The 20,170-nt window shown below is 43.4% G+C and overlaps 1 protein-coding gene across 3 annotated transcripts; it reads left to right on the top strand.

The window, feature by feature from the left end:
• The first annotated feature begins 3,278 nt into the window (after positions 1-3,278).
• Positions 3,279-19,807, top strand: aatkb (apoptosis-associated tyrosine kinase b). 3 transcript variants are annotated; one of them, XM_077625819.1, is made up of 14 exons: positions 3,279-3,613; positions 4,772-4,902; positions 6,898-7,027; positions 9,611-9,690; positions 9,974-10,092; positions 10,177-10,264; positions 10,348-10,484; positions 11,503-11,587; positions 12,136-12,257; positions 12,460-12,609; positions 12,679-15,817; positions 16,712-16,835; positions 16,904-17,110; positions 18,225-19,807. In XM_077625819.1, the coding sequence occupies exons 1-14, from the start codon at positions 3,532-3,534 to the stop codon at positions 18,251-18,253; spliced, it is 4,623 nt and encodes a 1,540-aa protein (XP_077481945.1). In that variant the 5' UTR covers positions 3,279-3,531; the 3' UTR covers positions 18,254-19,807. The 3 variants fall into 3 exon arrangements, with proteins under 3 accessions (XP_077481945.1, XP_077481943.1, XP_077481944.1); XM_077625817.1 differs by having other exon boundaries at positions 16,712-17,110; XM_077625818.1 differs by lacking the exons at positions 3,279-3,613; positions 4,772-4,902; positions 6,898-7,027; positions 9,611-9,690 and adding an exon at positions 9,739-9,876 and having other exon boundaries at positions 16,712-17,110.
• Positions 19,808-20,170: the final 363 nt, after the last annotated feature.

The following is a 20,170-nucleotide window of genomic DNA, read 5'->3' as shown; positions in this document are numbered from 1 at the left end:
GGCCCCAAAAATCTGGAAAAACGCAGTACTCGAATATAGTGCGCACCTAAAATTTCCCGCTGACGAAAATCAGAAATCTTACCTTTTTTTCTTCGTTTCACGATTGTTTTGTTCAAACAAATTTATTCATTAGAATCCTTCAAATGAAGAGTTCCTCTCTCTCTTTGTCTGTCCTCTCATACATCTCTTCGTTGAGAATCCTATCAACGTCCACGCTTCCTTCATCCACTTCCTCTTCCTCCCACAACACATCATCCGATTGGCTTTACGAGATGACGTAAAATCCGTGCGTCAAAGTGAGTTTGACAATGCTTTTTTCGATCGAAAATTTGTAATTTATTTTATTCAATTCAATTTCAATTCAATTTATTTGGCAAGAAAAAGCACCAGGCTAAGGGCCATGTAACAAGACAAAAAAAAAATAAAATAAAAAAAAAATTGTTCTTGATTATAACACGCACCCCCAACTATTGGAATTCATTATATAGCAAAAATATGCGTGTTATATTCGAGTAATTACGGTATATATATATATATATGTATATATATATGAATTTTCATAAAACAAATATACACAAAGCATTGTAGGAATACACAAGTACATTAAATTTATTCATTTAAAAAAATATAAATTGACAGATAAAGCTACAAATGACGAAAATGTTAGATGAAAAAATCAAAAATATGAATGCAAGTAAACAAAGAATTTATATATATATATTTGTATATTTATATGTATATTTATGTTTATATATATATATATATGTATATTTATATTTATATATGTGTGTATGTATATATAAATATATATACATATATATATATGAATTTTCATAAAACAAATATACACAAAGCATTGTAGGAATACACAAGTACATTAAATTCATTCATTTAAAAAAAGTAAATTGACAGATAAAGCTACAAATGAGGAAAATGTTACATTAAAAAATCATCAAAATATGAGTGCAAGTAAACAAACATTTTTCGTGTGTATATATATATATATATATATATATATATATTTTTTTTTTATTTTTTTTTTCTTCAGTTTTTACTTTTTCATAGTTGAAAATTTTTGTATGGGATTTTCCTTTTTTTATAGTATTTCTCAGTAATTTTCAATAATCATTCAGTTTCTGAACTGCTTATCCTTACAAGGGTCATGGGGGGGGGGGGGGGGGGCTGGAGTCTATCCTAGCTAACCCTAAATTGGTGGCCAGCCAATCACAGGGCACAACCATTCAAACTCGGACTTATTTAGAATGTTCAACCAGCCTACCCTGCATGTTTTTGGGCTGTGGGAGGAAACCGGAGTGCCCGGAGAAAACCCACGCACGCTCGGGAAAAACATGCAAACTCCACACAGTGATTACCGACCTGGGATCGAACCCTTGACCCAAGACCGACGCGCTAACCACTCACCCGCCGGGCCACCTATATTAATTCAATACATAGTACATATGTATACTTTTGTATTCCTCAAGTACTTTTTGATGTTAATTCAGTCATCTAGGGGCACACCTGTAACTTTTTCAACAGATTTCTTTTGATTTTTTTATATATATTGACATACGTATACCCTGTTTTTATTTTATAATGATAATAGTCGTCCAATCATGTGGCTTCCAGTTATCTTTCTGCTGTAAATTGAAATGATTCTTTAGAAGTAGCAGATTTCCAATTCATTAAAAGTGTGAGACACCCAGCGAATGAATGAATCGATTGGGCGTTTATCAACGTCAATGTCAGCCAATGAGCTAACATCTTTTTTCCATTCCATTTTTTAAATTGAATTGAATGCTTTTATTGTCATTATGCAAGTATAATGAGATTTAAAGGTTTCAACACGTAGCCAAAACATGATTTTAAGACGTCTGAATTTTTTTACATTTGTCATAGTTCATTCTAAAATCGTATTTTTTGTTGTTGTCCATGGAAGTCGCTTGAGCACATGACTGAGGGAAGGGAACAAACCAAAGTGACTTAAGTTCATTGTGACTTTATTTTTTTTCTTCATCTAAGTGATATTATTCTATATTTGTTCCGGTTTTTGTGTAACAAAAAAATTGGGCCACTTATCAGGTGTCACGTAAATGAGGAACTTGAGAGCACAATAAAACTCTTGTTCAGGAAAACACGTGAGTGCTAAAATGGGATTGGTCACAAGGTCAAAAGAACACACACACAAAAAAGAAGGAAATAGTCCAACTTCATTGAATGCCAGCTTGGAAAAGAGAGTCACAAATTGGATTGGGCGCTAATCAACGTCAATGGTCCTGAAATACCATCCTTCCCTGCCATGTCAAATGGATTGGATATATTTTGCCATCATTGGCAGCCTTTAGATAAAAACTAGACTATTTGTTTTAGATGTTTTAATGATATAAAGTATATTTTCAATTATTTTCATTTGTTATGCTTCTGTATTGTATTAACACTAAAGTAGTAATTATTCACAGTCAAGTCACTAGTCTAACCCTAACAACGAGTCAACACTGCTGCCACCTGATGGTGACATAAGCTCACTGCAACTTTTCCGTCGCTTTTTATGCTTATAAATTATGCAACAACCTTTTTCTATGTAGTATTTCTATTTTTGTTTTCATCCGAGCTGCCCTTGTGTATAGTAGTGAAGTTTTTATTCAGTTTGCAGTGTGCGATGTTACTTTTCTCACCACAAGTACTGCAACATCAAAATTCGTATCAGACTTCAATTCCCATGATGCTTTGGGGCCGTCTGCTCTTTCAGGTGGACGACTACGAACACATTGGACCCCAAAGGAAGCATCAAATGTATTACTACATGCCACATATTAGCATTAGCCGACGAGCTAACATGTTACCTTTGGGCACTCATACGGAATGTGTGCGTGTGCAGCACTAAAAGTAAAATATGACGTTTAAATGAGTTTCTCACTCGTAGACCTCAAAAGAAGCCAATGAGCCAACAAAAGTATAGACCAGATATTAGCATTAGCCAGCGAGCTAACGTGGCTTTCGAGGACATACGGAAGGTTCTTAAGGAATGTGTGCGCGCGCAGCAGTAAAAAGAAAATATGCTGTTGTTCTGTATGAATTATTGATAAGTTTGATTACGTAAGAACAAAGATATAATCGTCATGTGTGTGTGTGTGGGTGTGTGTGTGCGCGTGTGTGTGAGTGTGAGAGCAATGGAGTGAAAACAAGGATGAGACTGAGGATGAAGATGCCGATGGAGCTTTCTCACACGCACGTGCGTGTGCGCATGCGTAAGAATTCCCTTCAGCATCCCTCTCCCGCTCAGCATTAGCGATCAAGATGGCGCTCAGGCAGGCAGGACCACGGACAGCACCAGCGTCTTCTCCTCTCCGTCGAACCCAAAGCGGCCAACGCCAAGCTTGAGACCCCCCCCAAACCCGGCACCCCCACCCCTAGGGGATGTCCCGTCCTCCAGATCCTTCCTGAGCTTTCTTCTCCTCCCGTCGCCATGGACCACCGCGCGGAACACCAGCTGGACGGGCTCGGTTCGGAAAGGATGAGGATGCTGTGAGGATGAGGATGAAGATGAGGAATACGCTGACCGCGGTGATGTCCGTCGCGCTTTGGACCTGCGTCTCCGCCAGCGCGGGGCCAGGTGAGCCCGCCTTTCCGGTACCGCGGTTTCGGTCCGGCGAAAAAAATCGCAAACCTCGATAATTACTTGACGATCGTCGGCAGTTATTACACAATAATGTGGCGCAGCCCGTTGCCGCGGCAACCGCAGCTTCTTGCTAACCGAGCAGAAAAACAACATGGTAACCTTTCTATTTTTAACAACCTGTCACTCACCGGGTGATGATGTCATCAATGTGTGACATCATCATCGGAACTCACATTGGCGTTCCTTAAAAATACGGATGAAATTGCTAATGTGATGTTAGCGTTTCACAAAATGGTGAACAATTAGCGTTCATTTTAATGCCGAAAAAAACGCGTCTCTTTTCGAGTGTGGAAGTCACACGATTAATTTTTGATCAACGCAAACTCAACGATCAATGAAAGATTGGACTGGCAATGGCAGCCACTGCATTAAATAGGAAATTGTTCTTATTTTATTGCTAATACATTAACAATAAAATGTTAATACATTCATATTATGATTTTACTTTCAATTTAATCTTTTTTTCATTAATATAGGTATGTATTTTGACTTTTTAATATTATCCTTCCTTCAAATGCTTTTCATGATATAAAATCTTACTTTAATTATCTAGTAAATGCTTGACTTTTAAGTTCATTTTTAGAAATATTTTTCAAATAACATAATTTATCTACAATATTTTTTTGTTCATTTAAATTTTAATGAGTTATTTATTATGCTATTTTATATATTCATTGCCATCATTATTACCATCTATTTTATTGTTATTTTATTTTTGTTATGATAAATTAATTTAATTTGGAAAAAAAACCTCTTAGAAATTAAAACATTTATTTATTCCATTCTTAAAATGTCTTTTAAATTCATTTATTTCAAATGGATGTTACTAACACACTCAACGAGCACAAGCCGGAGGAAAGAGAGCCGCCGGTTTCCATGGCAACTGCATCCTTTTATATCCCAAGGATGCTCCGGAACGTGCGGCGCAAGCCCGACTGCGCTTTCGGCACGACGCCATCGCCGCGCACCACTGCATTGTGGGTCACCGCGTCCAAAAATGTTCACCGGATCGCTCACGCGTGTTGACGCGTTACGTAACGACGAGGAAGACGTACAAAGCAAGTGGAATGCTCACCCGGCCTTTCCCCCCAGGTGGCGCCGCCTCGTGGTCGGAGGACACGTGGGTGACGGCGGTGTGCGCGTCCACGGTGGCCGTCGGCGGCCTGCTTTTGGTGCTGTTGGCTTGCGTCTGCTGTAAGAAGAATCGTGGCGCCTCATTCAAGGTGACTAACGAGTACTCACGTAAACGATGAGTCCGCGTTTAACCCTCATTTAATTCCTTCATTGCCATTGACGTTGCTAGACACCCAATTTTGACTGTGAACACCTCATCTCATCTCATTTTCTGAACCACTTTATCCTCACTAAGCTCGCAGGGGGTGCTGGAGCCTATCCCAGCTGACTTCGGGCCAGAGGCGAGGGACACCCGGTACTCGGACGTTTCGTCGAAAGACGTTTGGTCCCCGGACGTTTGGTCGACCGGACGTTTGGTCGACCGGACGTTTGGTAGAACGGACGTTTGGTAGAACGGACGTTTGGTCACCAGGTTGTTACTGTTGAAAACAACTCTCAAAATTATAATCATGAGAGAGAGAGAGTGAGTTTAATATCTAAATATCCAATATCAAAATATCAACATTAAACTCTCTGTCATAATTTGACAGCGAGTGAACCCGGCGACCAAACGTCCGTTCTACCAAACGTCCGTTCTACCAAACGTCCGTTCTACCAAACGTCCGTTCTACCAAACGTCCGTTCTACCAAACGTCCGTTCTACCAAACGTCCGTTCTACCAAACGTCCGTTCTACCAAACGTCCGTTCTACCAAACGTCCGTTCTACCAAACGTCCGTTCTACCAAACGTCCGTTCTACCAAACGTCCGTTCTACCAAACGTCCGTTCTACCAAACGTCCGTTCTACCAAACGTCCGTTCTACCAAACGTCCGTTCGACCAAACGTCCGTTCGACCAAACGTCCGTTCGACCAAACGTCCGTTCGACCAAACGTCCGTTCTACCAAACGTCTTTCGACCAAACGTCCGGTCACGGGGACACCCTGAATTGGTGGCCAGCCAATCGCAGGGCACAAGGAGATAAACAACCATTCACGCTCAAACTCATACCTAGTCGCAATTTAGAGTGTCCAATCAGCCTACCATGCATGTTTTTGGAATGTGGGAGAAACCGGAGTACCCGGAGAGATGTGTGTTTGTGTGCTGTTCATTTGTGTTTTCCAATGTGTGTTAGTTTGTGTCCCTATCCTTGTCGTGTTTTTTAACGTGTGTTTTACGTGTCTCTGTTTTTTGTCATTTGTGCATCTACCTTTTTATTATTCCGTGTGTATCTACATTTGTGTGTATCCCAGTGTGTGTGAGTTGAGCAGATGTGCCTTGATGGGCGTGTTGAGCCGGTGATGTCAGCAGTAGACTATGCGGACCCTTGGCAGCCCCCAATCTCGCTACGTCCCCCTCCCTCTCTTTTCTTCTCCTTCCAATGGGGGGGTCAACCCCTGACCTCTTTGCTCCTCCTCCTTCCGTTCTCGCGTCCTTCTCTCACGCGCTCTGCTGTCCTCCTCATCTTCCTCCGACACTCGTCTTCTCCGGACGTCGCCATTGGACGCCAGCGAGTGCGCGTGTGTGTGTATGAGTATGTGTGGTTACCTGGCGAAGGGAGGTAAGGGTCATGCTTTGTACATTTCTACAGCAGTTTATGGCTTTATTTTCATGTTTTGGGTTGTTTTGTGAGTGAGTGGAAATGTGTGTTATTGTCTCACACACATGTTTACAAAGACACGTGTCCTAGGGGTGAGAACGTGTGGTGGAACGAGAAGAAAGTGCGGGAGAGTGGGGTTAACAAGTTGATTAAATGCAAAAAAAGAGGGAGATTGAGAATTTGGAGATTCAGGGTGAGGGAGAATGAGGATGAGAAATAGAAAAAAAAACATGAGGAGGTGGAATAACGGGTAGAAAAGGAAGAGAGGGCTTGTGAAGGGGATTAAAAGGAGAATATGAGGAGAAAAAAGGTGAAGAAGAGCCGACAAAATGTGCCTCTGTCTTTTTGGGGTGTTGTCAGGTCACATTCCTGAACCCTTGCGGGACCACGCAAGTTTTTCTCCAACTTCCTGTCGGGGCTCCGCGTTCGCATTCTTCACTCGCACCATCTCGCCAACAGTTCAACAACTCAATTCGAGCGAGCCAGTAACCTTCGTTTCTTCTCAGGAGTTCCGCAATGTACCCGACGGCGAGGCCTACCACGCGACCCCGTCGGCGTCGAGGGCCAGCCCGGACGTCTACGTCCTGCCCCTGACCGAGGTGGTCCCGCCCATTGCCAGGCAACCGCCTCCGCCAGGTGAGTCGTGCTATACCTTGAATTCTTCTCACCATCCGGGAAAGCGTCGTTGGAGATGAGCGTGGGATATCGTGCGAACGCACTTACGCATCGTCGTCAGAATGTTTTCACGTTTGTCGGCGAGCGGGAGTGGCTCTCATTCCCGGGAGAGTCGTTCTTTACGCAGCTGCTTCGTTGCTCTTGCCGGAAATCCAATAAAAGATGGATGCCAAGTAAATGTTAGCAGAGAGGCCCATCTGCACACTTGACGACAACTGTGTAAAACTACCGTACTAAATCAGGAATTCGGCGAAGAGTAATATAACGGCGTTCAGAGCGTCCATATTTTGTCGCTTAGGCCACGCCCATCGCCAAATGCTGTTTTGCGTGACCTGTACGGTAAAACCTTGACATACGAGTGTCCCAGCATACAGAAATTTGAGATACAAGGGAAATTGCGAGCAAATTTTTGCCCTGAGATACGAGACAAATTTGACATGCAGTCATGCCTCGAGATACGAGCTCGTATGTCGATTTACTCGTATCTCAAATCAACGTTTCCCATAGAAATGAACTAAATACAAGTTCATTCGTTCCCACCCTCTGGAAAAAAACACAAAAAAACTGGATGCTACAATGGAAAAACATATTTTCATTGGTTGTAATTCACCATCTACTAACAGAGTAATAAAGTGATTATGATGTTTAATACTAAAATGAGACATTATTCAGTACAACGCTGTGAGAGAGACACTTGACGGATGCACTCGTAACATAACAGAAACTTTAAGTTTAACTTAAATGAACTTAGATTCCTATACACAAACACTTAAAAAAAGTTTTATCTTACGTTACACTAAATTTAAACCTTCTTGTGCAATAACCAAGGCTAAGAGGTTAATGTATTCCACCGCAGCTTTCGAAGCGAACTTCCTGCTTCTCCATTGGTATTGGCGAGCCAGTTCAGTCACGCTTACACTACTCATGTTTTTCGATTATTTCGTGCTTCATATCGATTGTCATTATCCGCCTTTTCTTCGCACTACCCTTCATTGCACAGGCTTGCTTTGGATCTATAGTTTTCCCCTTAATTCTGCACTGACTAACGCAAAAAAAACACGGAAAAAATGCAACGCTCCGCCCAGTGCTCATAGATATCTTTGCACGAGGGAATAATAACCACCGTCTCGCGTCTCGGTCACCTGGCTGTCTCGTATGCTTGTATCTCAAAATTTGTCTTGTATCTCAAGGCAAATATTTGTTCGGTATTTTAATCTTATCTCAAATCCATAGTTTTCCCCTTAATTCTGCACTGACTAACGCAAAAAAACACGGAAAAAATGCAACGCTCCGCCCAGTGCTCATCGATATCTTTGCACGAGGGAATAATAACCACCGTCTCGCGTCTCGGTCACCTGGCTGTCTCGTATGCTCGTATCTCAAAATTTGTCTTGTATCTCAAGGCAAATATTTGCTCGGAATTTTACTCGTATCTCAAATTCATCGTATGTTGGGGCACTCATATGTCAAGGTATTACTGTACAAGCTTACGATGTGGCTGCTAGGATGACCTTTTCAAGCTGCGCAGTTATATTCATGACTAGAGGGAGGGGCTTCTTTTAATATGGATAAAGGAGAAACTGTTGGCGGAATCGCTTGGAACCAAGATTGTTCTTGCATGAACAGCACTACTAAGACCACTAATCACATTACAATTTGTACTTGTTATTATGTTCCATCGCACAACTTAGTTCAAGTTGATCGACTGTCTGAGTACGTTGTAGTGGAATCAATGTTCAAGCGGACACGCAAACAAACGCTCATACAAGCTAATAGGAGGCAGGTCCTAATTTTAAACGAAGTCCATTTGGACAGCAATCCAGTTAACGACTTCCTGGCTGGGGGGAAGGAGAAAGCGAGACGTGGGCGGCTTAGTGCGCCCACAAAGAGTATCGATTGGGAGACATACACAACAACAACCAGAAAATGGCAGCTCTCAAAATAATGCGTACGACTAGACTTCCATGCTTCACACTTTTCTCCCATATAAGCCTCCCCCTTGCCTTAAAATCTTTGAATTTGACCATTTCTAACGTAAAAGCCGCCCCCTGATTCACAATTTTCACCTCCATATTCATGGGAGTACAAATGTGTTACTTTTAAGGGTGTTACGGCTTATATATGAGAAAATACGGTACTACGTCATCCCTGGAGCTCCGGGTCAGTGGTGCTAACTGGTGACAACAACCCGCAAGGCCTCCAACCGGGCAATTCCTGAGAGGACGCGGGCGACTGTTAGGAATGAGTCGCGTGGGGAGGGTGACCAATCTGGACAGTAGCAGGACTGTGCGGACTTCTTGGGAGGGGGACTCGGGTGGGGGTCCACCACAAAGGTCCGATTGTCTGCGCCTCAACCCACAATGAAATTCAGACGGACGTGTATGACCGGATGAACCGAGTTTCCATTAAAGGCCGCCGCCCGAAAAGCAACGCAGAGTCCGGCATAATGACGGAATTCTTGTGGAAATCTTCATTGGAACAATGCGTGGTCGTGTGATGCTTGATGAACCACCAACACAAGGAATCTTCTCTCTTTCTGCACAGCGCATCGGCAGAAATGGTCCAACTTGAGCCGACAGAGTCTGCTGTACCTGAAAGAACTCGGGAATGGCTGGTTCGGCAAGGTAAGACCATTTGAGCGGGGTTTCAAAACTTTCAAGGGGGACAACGATGAGAACAATCAATCTATCGTAGACGTCCTTTACAATCCTAGCTTGGAAGTCTCTTGAACGTTTACAAGCCGATAACATGTTCTTTTCTCCATCCTCATTTTCTTCTTTCATCAACATCCACGTTGTCTTCATGACTGGGTATGTCCATCACTGTGTCCCAACCACTCCATCCATTCCAAACTTGTGCGTCCTCGTGTCCCCCGGGTGCATTGGTGTCTGTGTTTCCGTTCGCCAGGTTGTTTTGGCGGAGGTGAATGAGAACCTGAGGACCAACCAGGTGGTGGTCAAGGAACTTAAGTCCAGTGCGAGCATCAAGGAACAAATGCGCTTTCTGGAAGAAATGCAACCCTACCGGTAGGCTTTCAAACCTTCTTCTACAAACTTTTCCATATTTGTCAATAAATAACATCACTTTGCGTGCTGTTTTCTCTCCCCCAGGATGCTGCAGCATTCATCCCTGCTGCAGTGTCTGGGCCAGTGCACTGATGTCACGCCCTTTCTGATAGTCATGGAGTTTTGCCCACTGGTGAGCCGCCGTTGTTCTTTCCCTGTCCGCACTGCCCCCGCTGGCCAAAGGCGGTAAAACGTTGCGGTGCGTTGCACAACCAGGGCGACGTGAAGGCTTACCTGAGGAACAACGAGTTTGGGGACAGCACAGGCGCCCCCGAGCCACTCATCCTCCAGAAGATGGCGTGCGACATCGCCGCGGGACTCATGCACTTGCACACGCATAACTTCACTCACAGGTAAAACAATCACGAATGCAATATGCTGTTTGGAAAAGGTCACTTCCTCTAACAACATCCTGGTGCTGCCCGAGTGTTGCTCAAAGACTCCAGCATCAGTGATTTTGTTGCAGGCGGCGAGTCCAAAACACCTGACAGCAGCGCCCTCTAATGGTTTCACTTTGGATACTGTCAATATTTCCAGGCTTGGCCAGAATTCAGGACTCATTACTATATTTTCTCGCATATAAGCAGCCCCCTGCGTCTAAGCTGCACCTTTAAAATTGCCTTAAAATCGATGGATTTTACAATTTCTCGCATATAAGCCACCCCCCGATTCACAATTCTCACCTCCATATTCATGGTTTTAATAGGGAGTACAAATGTGTTACTTTGAAGGGAAAATCTTAAGAAAAATCATCGCACGTGGTATTTCTGAGATACTGTATGAATCAAAAGCACTATTATTATTAGGGTCAATATCACAAGGAATTAATTCATTCAATAATGGTTGTTTTCTTGCTGCAAAACAGAAAACTAACCAATAAATTGTAAATGTTAATTTGCCAACATTTGCTATAAGTCTTTTGCATAAGCAATACCCTTGATTCAGTCATCTTTTTTTTAGTTACAAATACGGCTTATATGCGAGAAAATACGGTAGTTAAAGGCGCTATGAAATACAAGTGACTTTAAAATGACTATATTTTGGACATCAATCCGTCCAATAAAGTGTCAAAGAGAATTAATAATTAAATTGAATCGTAGTTAGTCTTCCTTTCTCAGGTGCTTTGGCCACACCCTCTAAAACAGGGGTGTCAAACTCATTTTTTGTTGCGGGCTATGTCGTAGTTTCCCTTTCATCCGGAGGGCCGTTATGTCTTCCAACAAGGCTGCCAAAATTAATCGATCATTCCATATAATATCATTAAATGCATGAAAAGCAAATTCGATTTAAAACTATAATCAAGTGAGTCAGGAATTCAGGCCTGCCCTTTTGCTGCCCTCCATCATATGAATTCATTTGTACCTGTGACAGCGACCTGGCTTTAAGGAACTGCCTGCTAACAGCTGACATCACCGTCAAGATTGGCGACTACGGCTTGTCCCATACAAAGTACAAGGTAAGCGAAGCTCAAGACCATCAGATGGAAATTTAACTCAGCGACGAGGACGCACTCAATTTAATATATTTTCACATGACTTAAGTTGCCAGACCCATAGAAAAAGAAAAAAAATGTGACTACAAGAAGTCAAACTATTAGGTGATTAAAGTCACAATATTACGAGAATGAAGTCATACGTTTTTAAATGAGATTCGATTAGATTAGAACTTTATTTCATCCCGTATTCAGGAAATTCCCATGGTTGCAGTAGCAAGACAGTCGCAAGCACAGACACACAACACATTGTAGACCTAGGTAAAAAACTGGTGCCACACACAGGAAGTCCACAAGGTGGCGACCTTCTGCAGACTGAGACAGAGGTTAAATATGCAGAATCACTCTTTCAAGGTGATTACTAGAAAAAGTCACACTATTACAAGAAGTTGTCATCCTACTTTTTTTCTAAAGTTTCTGTTAAACCAGAAGTTGTTTGGTTTCATGGGCTGAGGTTTTTTGGCAACGTAAGATCGGTCTGCTCCATAACAATGGTTCTAATTTCCCATCAGGACGACTATCTCGTCACATCTGACCAAACGTATGTGCCGGTTCGCTGGATCGCTCCTGAGCTGGTGGGCGAGATGCATGGAAACCTGCTGGTGACCAAGCAAACACAACAAAGCAACATCTGGTAGGCAATGTCATTAAATCATAAGTTGAGACCGTTAGAAATTTGACTTGTGAATGTCTTAAGACAATTACAGATACTGTTAGTGCAAAGTTGCAAGATTGTATGACTGCATGTAAGCCTTGGATGACCAGATATAACTTCACTCCAAATTAAGATATGAGACTTAACTATGGTAAGACTTACTCCTGGTTCTGGTTTCAAGGTCTTTGGGAGTAACCGTTTGGGAGTTGCTGGAGCTAGGAAAACAACCCTACAGCCATTACTCTGACCGGCAAGTTCTGTGCTACGCCATAAGGGAGCATCAGCTGCGACTGGCCAAGCCCACGCTCCAAGTCCCTCTGGCTGAACGCTGGTAAGAGAAAAAACACTCTAAATATCCCCTCCCGAGTTTCAGTAATCACAATTCCTGGATGTCTTTCAGGTACGAGGTAATGCAGTTCTGCTGGCTCCCGCCTGAACAGAGGCCCAATGCCGAGGAAGTGCACTTGTTGTTGAGCTATCTGTGCGCCAAAGGGGCCAGTGAAGCCGAGGAGGACTTTGAGAGGCGCTGGAACTCCATGCGCCCAAGCGCCGGACACAACGTCCTCCGCGGTCCAAAAGCAGCAACTCACGAGCGGCCCTTGTCCACCACCTCATCTTTTCCGCTCCTTCAGCAGTTCTCACCGGTGGATGGCTACCACTCTGAGCTCGGGGATGATGTTCTAACCATCACAGAAACCAGCCACGGCCTAAACTTTGAGTACAGGTGGGAGCAGGCCAGGGCGCAAGAGTCGTACAGAGGCCCAGATTCATCAAGCGTCCTAAACCTTGTCAACAATCATGAAGCTTTTTATCCTCCAGGGGGAATAGTGGGAGGCTGCCCCTTGGAGAGTCTCAACCACAACCACAGAGCATCTCCCCCTTATTACCAGCCAAAACATCTGCACACTCCAGGCGTCCTTCCTGTCTTCAGCGCTCACAGCCCATCTGTCAACAGTGAATTCTATATCCGCATTGAAGAACCGGTGGACTGTACCATAGACGCCGACTACACCATGTGCTCCTACAGCCCGGACTACCAGAGCAGTGGGAGCTTCCTTACCGGGAGCGCCGATTCAGGTGACTGTCCGTCACAGACGAAGAACTGTGACAGCTACTGGTCAGCCGATATCCACGATGTCGACATCTACGACTCCAATGACTCCAGTCCTGTGATCTCCCCGACGATGGAGCCCCTCTTAGGACAGGTTTGTGACATCAGCCCTCTACAACCCTGGGAATCCAGTCACTATGTGTCATACAAAGACCAAGATGGAGGTTACTATTATGAGCACTCACCGCCTGTGGACTTGGATCATTATCTAATGGGAAGCGAACTGCCCGGTGAGCATCTTCAAGAAAGTTGGGGGTCGAGGAGTCTTCGCCAGGCATTGGGCGAACTTGAGAATCCAGTGGGGATGCCCCCGCCCATTCATAGCCCATCTGAACAGGTCTACCGAGACTCATACCTTGACCTGGACACATCCATTTTAGGTAAGACAATGACTGGTGGTTACTACGACATGATGGGTTCCCTGAGGAAGACCATGCCAAGCCACAGCAGGCATGGCTCGGTCAGCCTTAATACAGCGAATGAGAGGGCCCGCTTCACAGGGCACGGGCAGGGCATTTTAGGGGAGGATGAAGACGAGGACATATTCCTTGAGAAGCACACTTGCAACACCTGGCCTTCCAAACATCGTCACAGAAACGTCAACCACCAAAGACAAGCCAGTCAAACCTGCAGACAGGAAACGTACGCAGACTTTCACTACACCATGCCGAGCACAGATATCGAAGACTCCTGGTCGGAGGAGCTCGCGATGCGATATCACAGCCTACCCAAGGGTGTCAGCTACATGGAACCCCGTCTGGCAAAAGACAACGACCCACGTATGGCGTCTCCGGATCGATGCAATGCTTTGGTGTACTTGTGTCACCAAGGCGACACCCACATGGTGCCGCCGGTGGACTACTGCCACTCGCACTTTGTCGACCCTCTCTCCGGCTTGCTGGTAGATAACAACTACACCTACAGGCACGACAAAGTCACGGACATCCCCGGCAGCGACGAGATGATCAACCTTTCTCCGGCACCGGGAGGTCCTGTCGTCTCCAAACATGTCTCGATCAAACCCAATAGTAGCAGGGAATCCAACATGGATCTTAAGGGAGAAGAAGCAATAAAGCGAGAAACCACGGAACATCCTCTCGCGACCAAGCCCAACGTGGAAGAGACAGCCCAGAGTCCCGTAAACAGTGTGCATGCGATGGCGCTTCTCACGGATCCGCAGTCAGAGACAAGTCAAGCGGGCGACAGTGGTCTGGACCGGGTCGGGTCTAGCGTCAGTTTGTCGGACATCCTCGACTGCAGCGACAACGAAGACGACGATGCCACCGACGATGTCACCGATATCACGTCGGGGATTTTTGCGGACGAGTCTGGCCAGTTTAGCGCTTCGCCTGCCTTCAAGTCACTTCAAAAGCAAGTTGGAACACCGGATTCCATCGAGTCTATAGATCTACCTTCTGTTGCGGGGTCTTGCGAGGGCTCCAGCCCAGCCTCGCGCCCTTCCTGCTCCCCTAAAGCCATGGACAGCGGCTATGACACGGAAAATAACGAGAGTCCCGAGTTTGTCCCAAAAGAACCCCATGAAGCCAAAGACCAAGCCGTGCCTCAGCCAGACGGCCGCACAAGCCCAGAAGAGGACCGTGGCGTTGGAACATCTTGTGAAGACCTCTCGTTAAAGCCATGCGAGCACACCTTCTCACCCCTGAGCCAGGAGATGCCATACAGGGACTCGGCTTACTTCTCTGACTACGAGAATGAGCGCCAGATGAAAAATGAGCTTGAAGAGCTCGACAAGGCAGAAGATGGTTGCGAGACTGAAGATGAGGAAATATTGACTCAGGGAACAGAAGAAGCGAGTGCTTGTTTGCAAGAACCGAATGGAAAATATGAAGACTGCGAAGATGGTTCAACAGCAGAAGGTGGCTTGTATGAATGGCCTTCTCAGGAGGAGAACTCATCTCTTGATGATTGGGCAGCAGAGGTGGTGGGTGCGATGGAGGAGGCTCTTGATGCCCTGAATGGAGAGAATAAGTCCAGTGACGTGGCAGTACAAGAAGAGGCACCAGTAAAAGACAAATCTTCTGCACTGGATGTTTTACACATCTTACCAAAAGACGAGGTGGCCTTGCAGCAAGCAGCCAATTCCCGAAGGTTATCTTCCTCTTCTCCGCCGCCAGCTCCTCCAGAAGACCGGGGATTTCCTCCAGACGGCGATGAGGCGGACGAGGATGAGGGCGACTCGGATGACAGCGACGACTCGGACGAGGAGCCGCGGACCTCCGCCGTCCAAGAGGAGGAAAGTGAGGACGAGTGCCACCCGGTGCCCATCGTGGTGAGCGACGACAGCCATGCCCACATGTTGCGAGGCCTCCTCAAGGTTCCTGGCGTGTTGGAGATACACCAGGATCTGGAACGCAAGAAGAGGAATGTGTCCTTCTTTGATGACGTCACTGTCTACCTCTTTGATCAGGTGAGGAATCATTCCAGGCACAGATGGGAGAGCTTAATCAGAATTAAAGGGGCCATTTTCAGGATATTTTACACACTACAGTCAAATCTCATTACTATGCCACCTGTCGGGACAGAGCAAAAATGGCATTAGATTAGATCAAATTAGATAACTTTATTCATCCCATATTTGGTAAATTTCACTATCACAGTAGCAAGAGGGTGAGAATACAGACACAGGAAAAGACATTTTAGACATAAATGAATAGGTAATAAATAAGTTAATAAATACATAAATAAACACAAGTAAATAAATACATACATGCGTACGTACGTACTCACTCATGTATCTATGTATGTATGTGTTTGTGTGTGTATGTATGTGTTTGTGTGTTTGTGTGTGTATGTATGTGTGTGTATGTATGTGTTTGTGTGTTTGTGTGTGTATGTATGTGTGTGTATGTATGTGTTTGTGTGTGTATGTATGTGTTTGTGTGTGTATGTATGTGTTTGTGTGTTTGTGTGTATGTATGTATGTGTTTGTGTGTGTATGTATGTGTTTGTGTGTATGTATGTATGTATGTATGTATGTATGTATGTCTGTATGTATGTATGTATGTATGTATGTATGTATGTATGTATGTATGTATGTATGTATGTATGTATGTATGTATGTATGTATGTATGTATGTATGTATGTATGTATGTATGTATGTATGTATGTATGTATGTATGTATGTAGGTATGTAGGTAGGTAGGTAGGTAGGTAGGTAGGTAGGTAGGTAGGTAGGTATGCATGTATGTATATTTGTATGTATGTGTGTGTATGTATGTAGGGAGGGGCTCAATTCACATTCTGAAAAAATACCCAAAAATTGCTCATTTGAGGGTTTCTAATGGGAAAACTGTATTCCAGGAGAGTCCCACCAAGGAACTGACCGCACACGGATTTCCGCCGGAGATAGAAGGTCCAGGCAATAAATCTCCCGAGAGGGTCTGCGCGTCCGATGACTCCTCAGACGGAAACCTGTCCGAAGAGAGTGAGTCGCACGTTTGCCGTCGTGACCTTTCCCGTCAGGTGTGTGGTCGACAACTCTTCTCGCCTCAGGCGCGGGTTTCGAGTGGGAGGACGACTTCCCTCTGCTTCCGCTGCCGACATCCTCGACCGCCCCCGACTCGCCGACTCGGGTCTCCGCCACAAAACCTCAGGAGATCAAGTCGGCCAGCCGTTTCTCACGCTTTACCGTGTCGCCCTCCAGCGCGTCTCGCTTCTCCATCACGCACATCTCCGACTCAGACGTGGACTCTGTTGGAGGTGAGGACACTCGTGTACTTCTTGCTCTTCACTAATGAAGCGTCATAGATGGAGACATGACCCAGATATTGCTTTAAAAAGTTTGTCATGGAAGATGGGCACTTAAAACACTCAAACTAAGGAAGCTAATCAACAACTTTCCTAAAGTTGTTATACAGTGGTACCTCGACATACGAGTGCCCCGACATACGAGCAATTTGAGATACGAGTTAAATTTCGGGCAAATATTTATCTTGAGATACGAGACAAATTTTGATATACGAGCAGACAGTGGACGCGAGAGGCTGCTCATAAGAACATCATGGCCACTGTCTCTCTCCCCGCAACTAGTAACTTGCGTAATGTCTCTCTGGTCGCAACTCCCTCTTTGTAATGTCTCTGCGAGCACTGGGCGGAGCGTTGCATTTTTTTCAGTGTTTTTTTCCCCCTTAGTCAGTGCGAATGGCGTATATACTACTTCTCGTTGGCAAGTGGTCGTGCGTTATCCTATTGTGAGGACATTTGTGTGCATCATTTTGGGAATATTTTGAAGGGAATACAAACTCAAACAACCCTCGATATTGACTGAAAGTGAGGTTAGGTAGGTTCCTTTTAGCTGCAGCTGAAAGTCAGGGTGGAGGCGGGGCAAATAGAGCCAACCCGGGAGAAGAAAGGTATCAAAATTTAAAACAAAATTAGAATTAAGGTTAGTGTAATGTTAGATTAAACTTATTTTTGTGTGTGTCTGCATCGTAATCCAAGTTCATTTAAATTTTATTATGTTATGAACGCGTTGCCGTGCAAAAAGTCCATCCCCCTCTCTCCCCTCCGCGAAATCCGTCTAATTTTAGTACTATTAAACACATTTTAGTACTATTAAACCACTAGTTATTTGTTACTTTGTTAATAGATGGCCAATTAGAGCAAATAAAAATGTTTTTCCAATCCAAAATCCAGTTTTTGGTGTTTTTTTCAGATGGTTGGAACGAATTAATTTGTTTTAAGTTCATTCCTATGGGAAACGTTCATTTGAGTTACGAGTAGGTAAATCGACATATGAGCTCAGTCCCGGAACGAATTAAGCTTGTATCTCGAGGTACCACTGTAAATGAAACAAACTCTGTTTGCCCGGCAGGAAGCAGCGAGGATGGAGACAAAGAGTAAAAGACGGAAATATGAGGAATACTTTTTCCCCGGTGGAGGAAATGTTCACTTTATGAAGATGAAGACCCTGAAAGCATCTCAAATCGAGGTTCTAAAAGTCCCATTTTAGAGATTCACATCAAAATGAAGCGGGAAAAAGACGGACATTCACAGATCAGTGTAATAGTTTGTGCATGTTTGAAAACAAGGACGCTTTCAGGCATTCAAAAACCGCTTTGAAATTGGACCTGATATTGATTAACATTTTATTTACTCTGAATTTTGCTTTGCTTCTTCGCAAAGACTATGGGAACATTATTACAGATTTTGATCAATACTTACGAATTATACAATGCCAGGAACTCATTTCAGTGTGCAGTACATGAATGGTTATGACTTCTGTATTATTATAAAGTTGAAACTATAGCGATGCTTCCAAAGCAAGATTCCTATTATATTCATATCATTTGATTTTTCTTTTATCGTCCACTTTTTTGGCAGCCTTTGACCAATTTGCACCGTTCCAAATTACAAATGTTATACATATTTTTTAAATTGCGCAGGTTTTGAACGCTGCTCATATTTTAGTGCCATGTATTGGACATATAGACCTCCTGGAGCGTACAATAATAATAATATTAGTGGTTGAAGTCGTGGGTGGGCAAAGTCTGGCCCTGGGGGGTCAAATATCGATCCCTAGTGTAATTAAGCCCACCGAAGCTTTTCAACACAATTGAGAGGAGATTCAAGCAATATAAAGTACTATGTTTTAATATTTTCTGCCGTTATTCTCATCCATTTGGTTCGTTAACAATTCAATCTTTTGGGGGAATATGTATTGAATAATTGATGAATACGTTTATTGTAAATAAGATGAGAAAACTGTTTATATTTATCATTTTTTCAATTGATTTTAGTGAAGATTTGTTTCTTGTCATGATGTTCATTTTAACATGAAATATGAGAATTTGATTTGTATTTATTTTGTATTTAAGAAATTCAACAATCAGCACACTTGTTAATTGCAATTGTAATACATGTCAAATAAATAACTTCAGAATTACATTTACTAATTTGTATTTAGTTTTAAAAGGAACTCATTGTATGCCACTGAATGTGATAGGCGACTAATTCATTGGAAAAGGCACTGAGAAAGTTAATTATGAATCAATAATTAGTTATTTTATTATGAAAAAAAATTATGTCAAAGTTTCACATTCAGATGACATGCATCAACATTCATTTCCAAGCTGTGTCATCTGTCACTGTTCAAATTCAAAGTAACTTGTTAATAACATAAAACAGTTAGTAGAAGACTTGTCTATGTTTTGCTTCTGTTTAAACTTTGTCATATGCTTTAATAGACATTATTCTTCAAGCGTTGACACCAGAGACAATATTATTGCCGTAGGAAATGCACAAAACTTGGATGGACACATTCAACCTGGACATTGGATGCTTGTGGACCGGTCGCCAAAGAAGACGTTTGTCTTGTGTTGTTGATGACTTCACTAGGAAATTGTGTCCAAACACTCAGTGCTCACGTGTAACAAATAAAGTCTCTTTTACACATCACGACAAAGTGACATGTCTACTACCGTATTTTGTCGCATATAAGCCGCATTTGTAACCAAAAAAAATGATGACTGAATCAAGGGTACGGCTTATAAGCAAATTTGTGGTTATTTTCTGTTTTGCAGTAAGAAAACAACCATTAGTGGATGAATTACTAACTTCCTTATGTCATTGATCCTAATAATGTGCTTTTGATTCTTGAATACAACAAAAATAATCTTTCATTTGCCGGTTACATTATTTTTGGCTGTTTTTTTCTTGTCCAAATACAGTGGTAACTCGACTTACAAAATTAATTGGAATTTTGAAGTTTCTAATTCGTTCCACTGTCATCAAAAAGCTACCAAATAAACTCTTTAAAAA

Source organism: Stigmatopora argus, chromosome 18 (assembly GCF_051989625.1).
Source record: "Stigmatopora argus isolate UIUO_Sarg chromosome 18, RoL_Sarg_1.0, whole genome shotgun sequence".
NCBI lineage: Eukaryota > Metazoa > Chordata > Actinopteri > Syngnathiformes > Syngnathidae > Stigmatopora > Stigmatopora argus.
Note: the sequence above shows the minus strand (reverse complement) of the source record. Positions and strands in the feature narration are given on the sequence as shown.

Bases quoted from the DNA above. Each gene is read 5' to 3' on its own strand.
- aatkb (XM_077625817.1), top strand. From the start codon at position 3,532: ATGAGGATGAAGATGAGGAATACGCTGACCGCGGTGATGTCCGTCGCG. The intron at 7,028-9,610 runs GTGAGTCGTGCT...CTTTCTGCACAG, and splicing joins CAGGCAACCGCCTCCGCCAG to CGCATCGGCAGAAATGGTCC. The intron at 11,588-12,135 runs GTAAGCGAAGCT...ATTTCCCATCAG, and splicing joins TGTCCCATACAAAGTACAAG to GACGACTATCTCGTCACATC.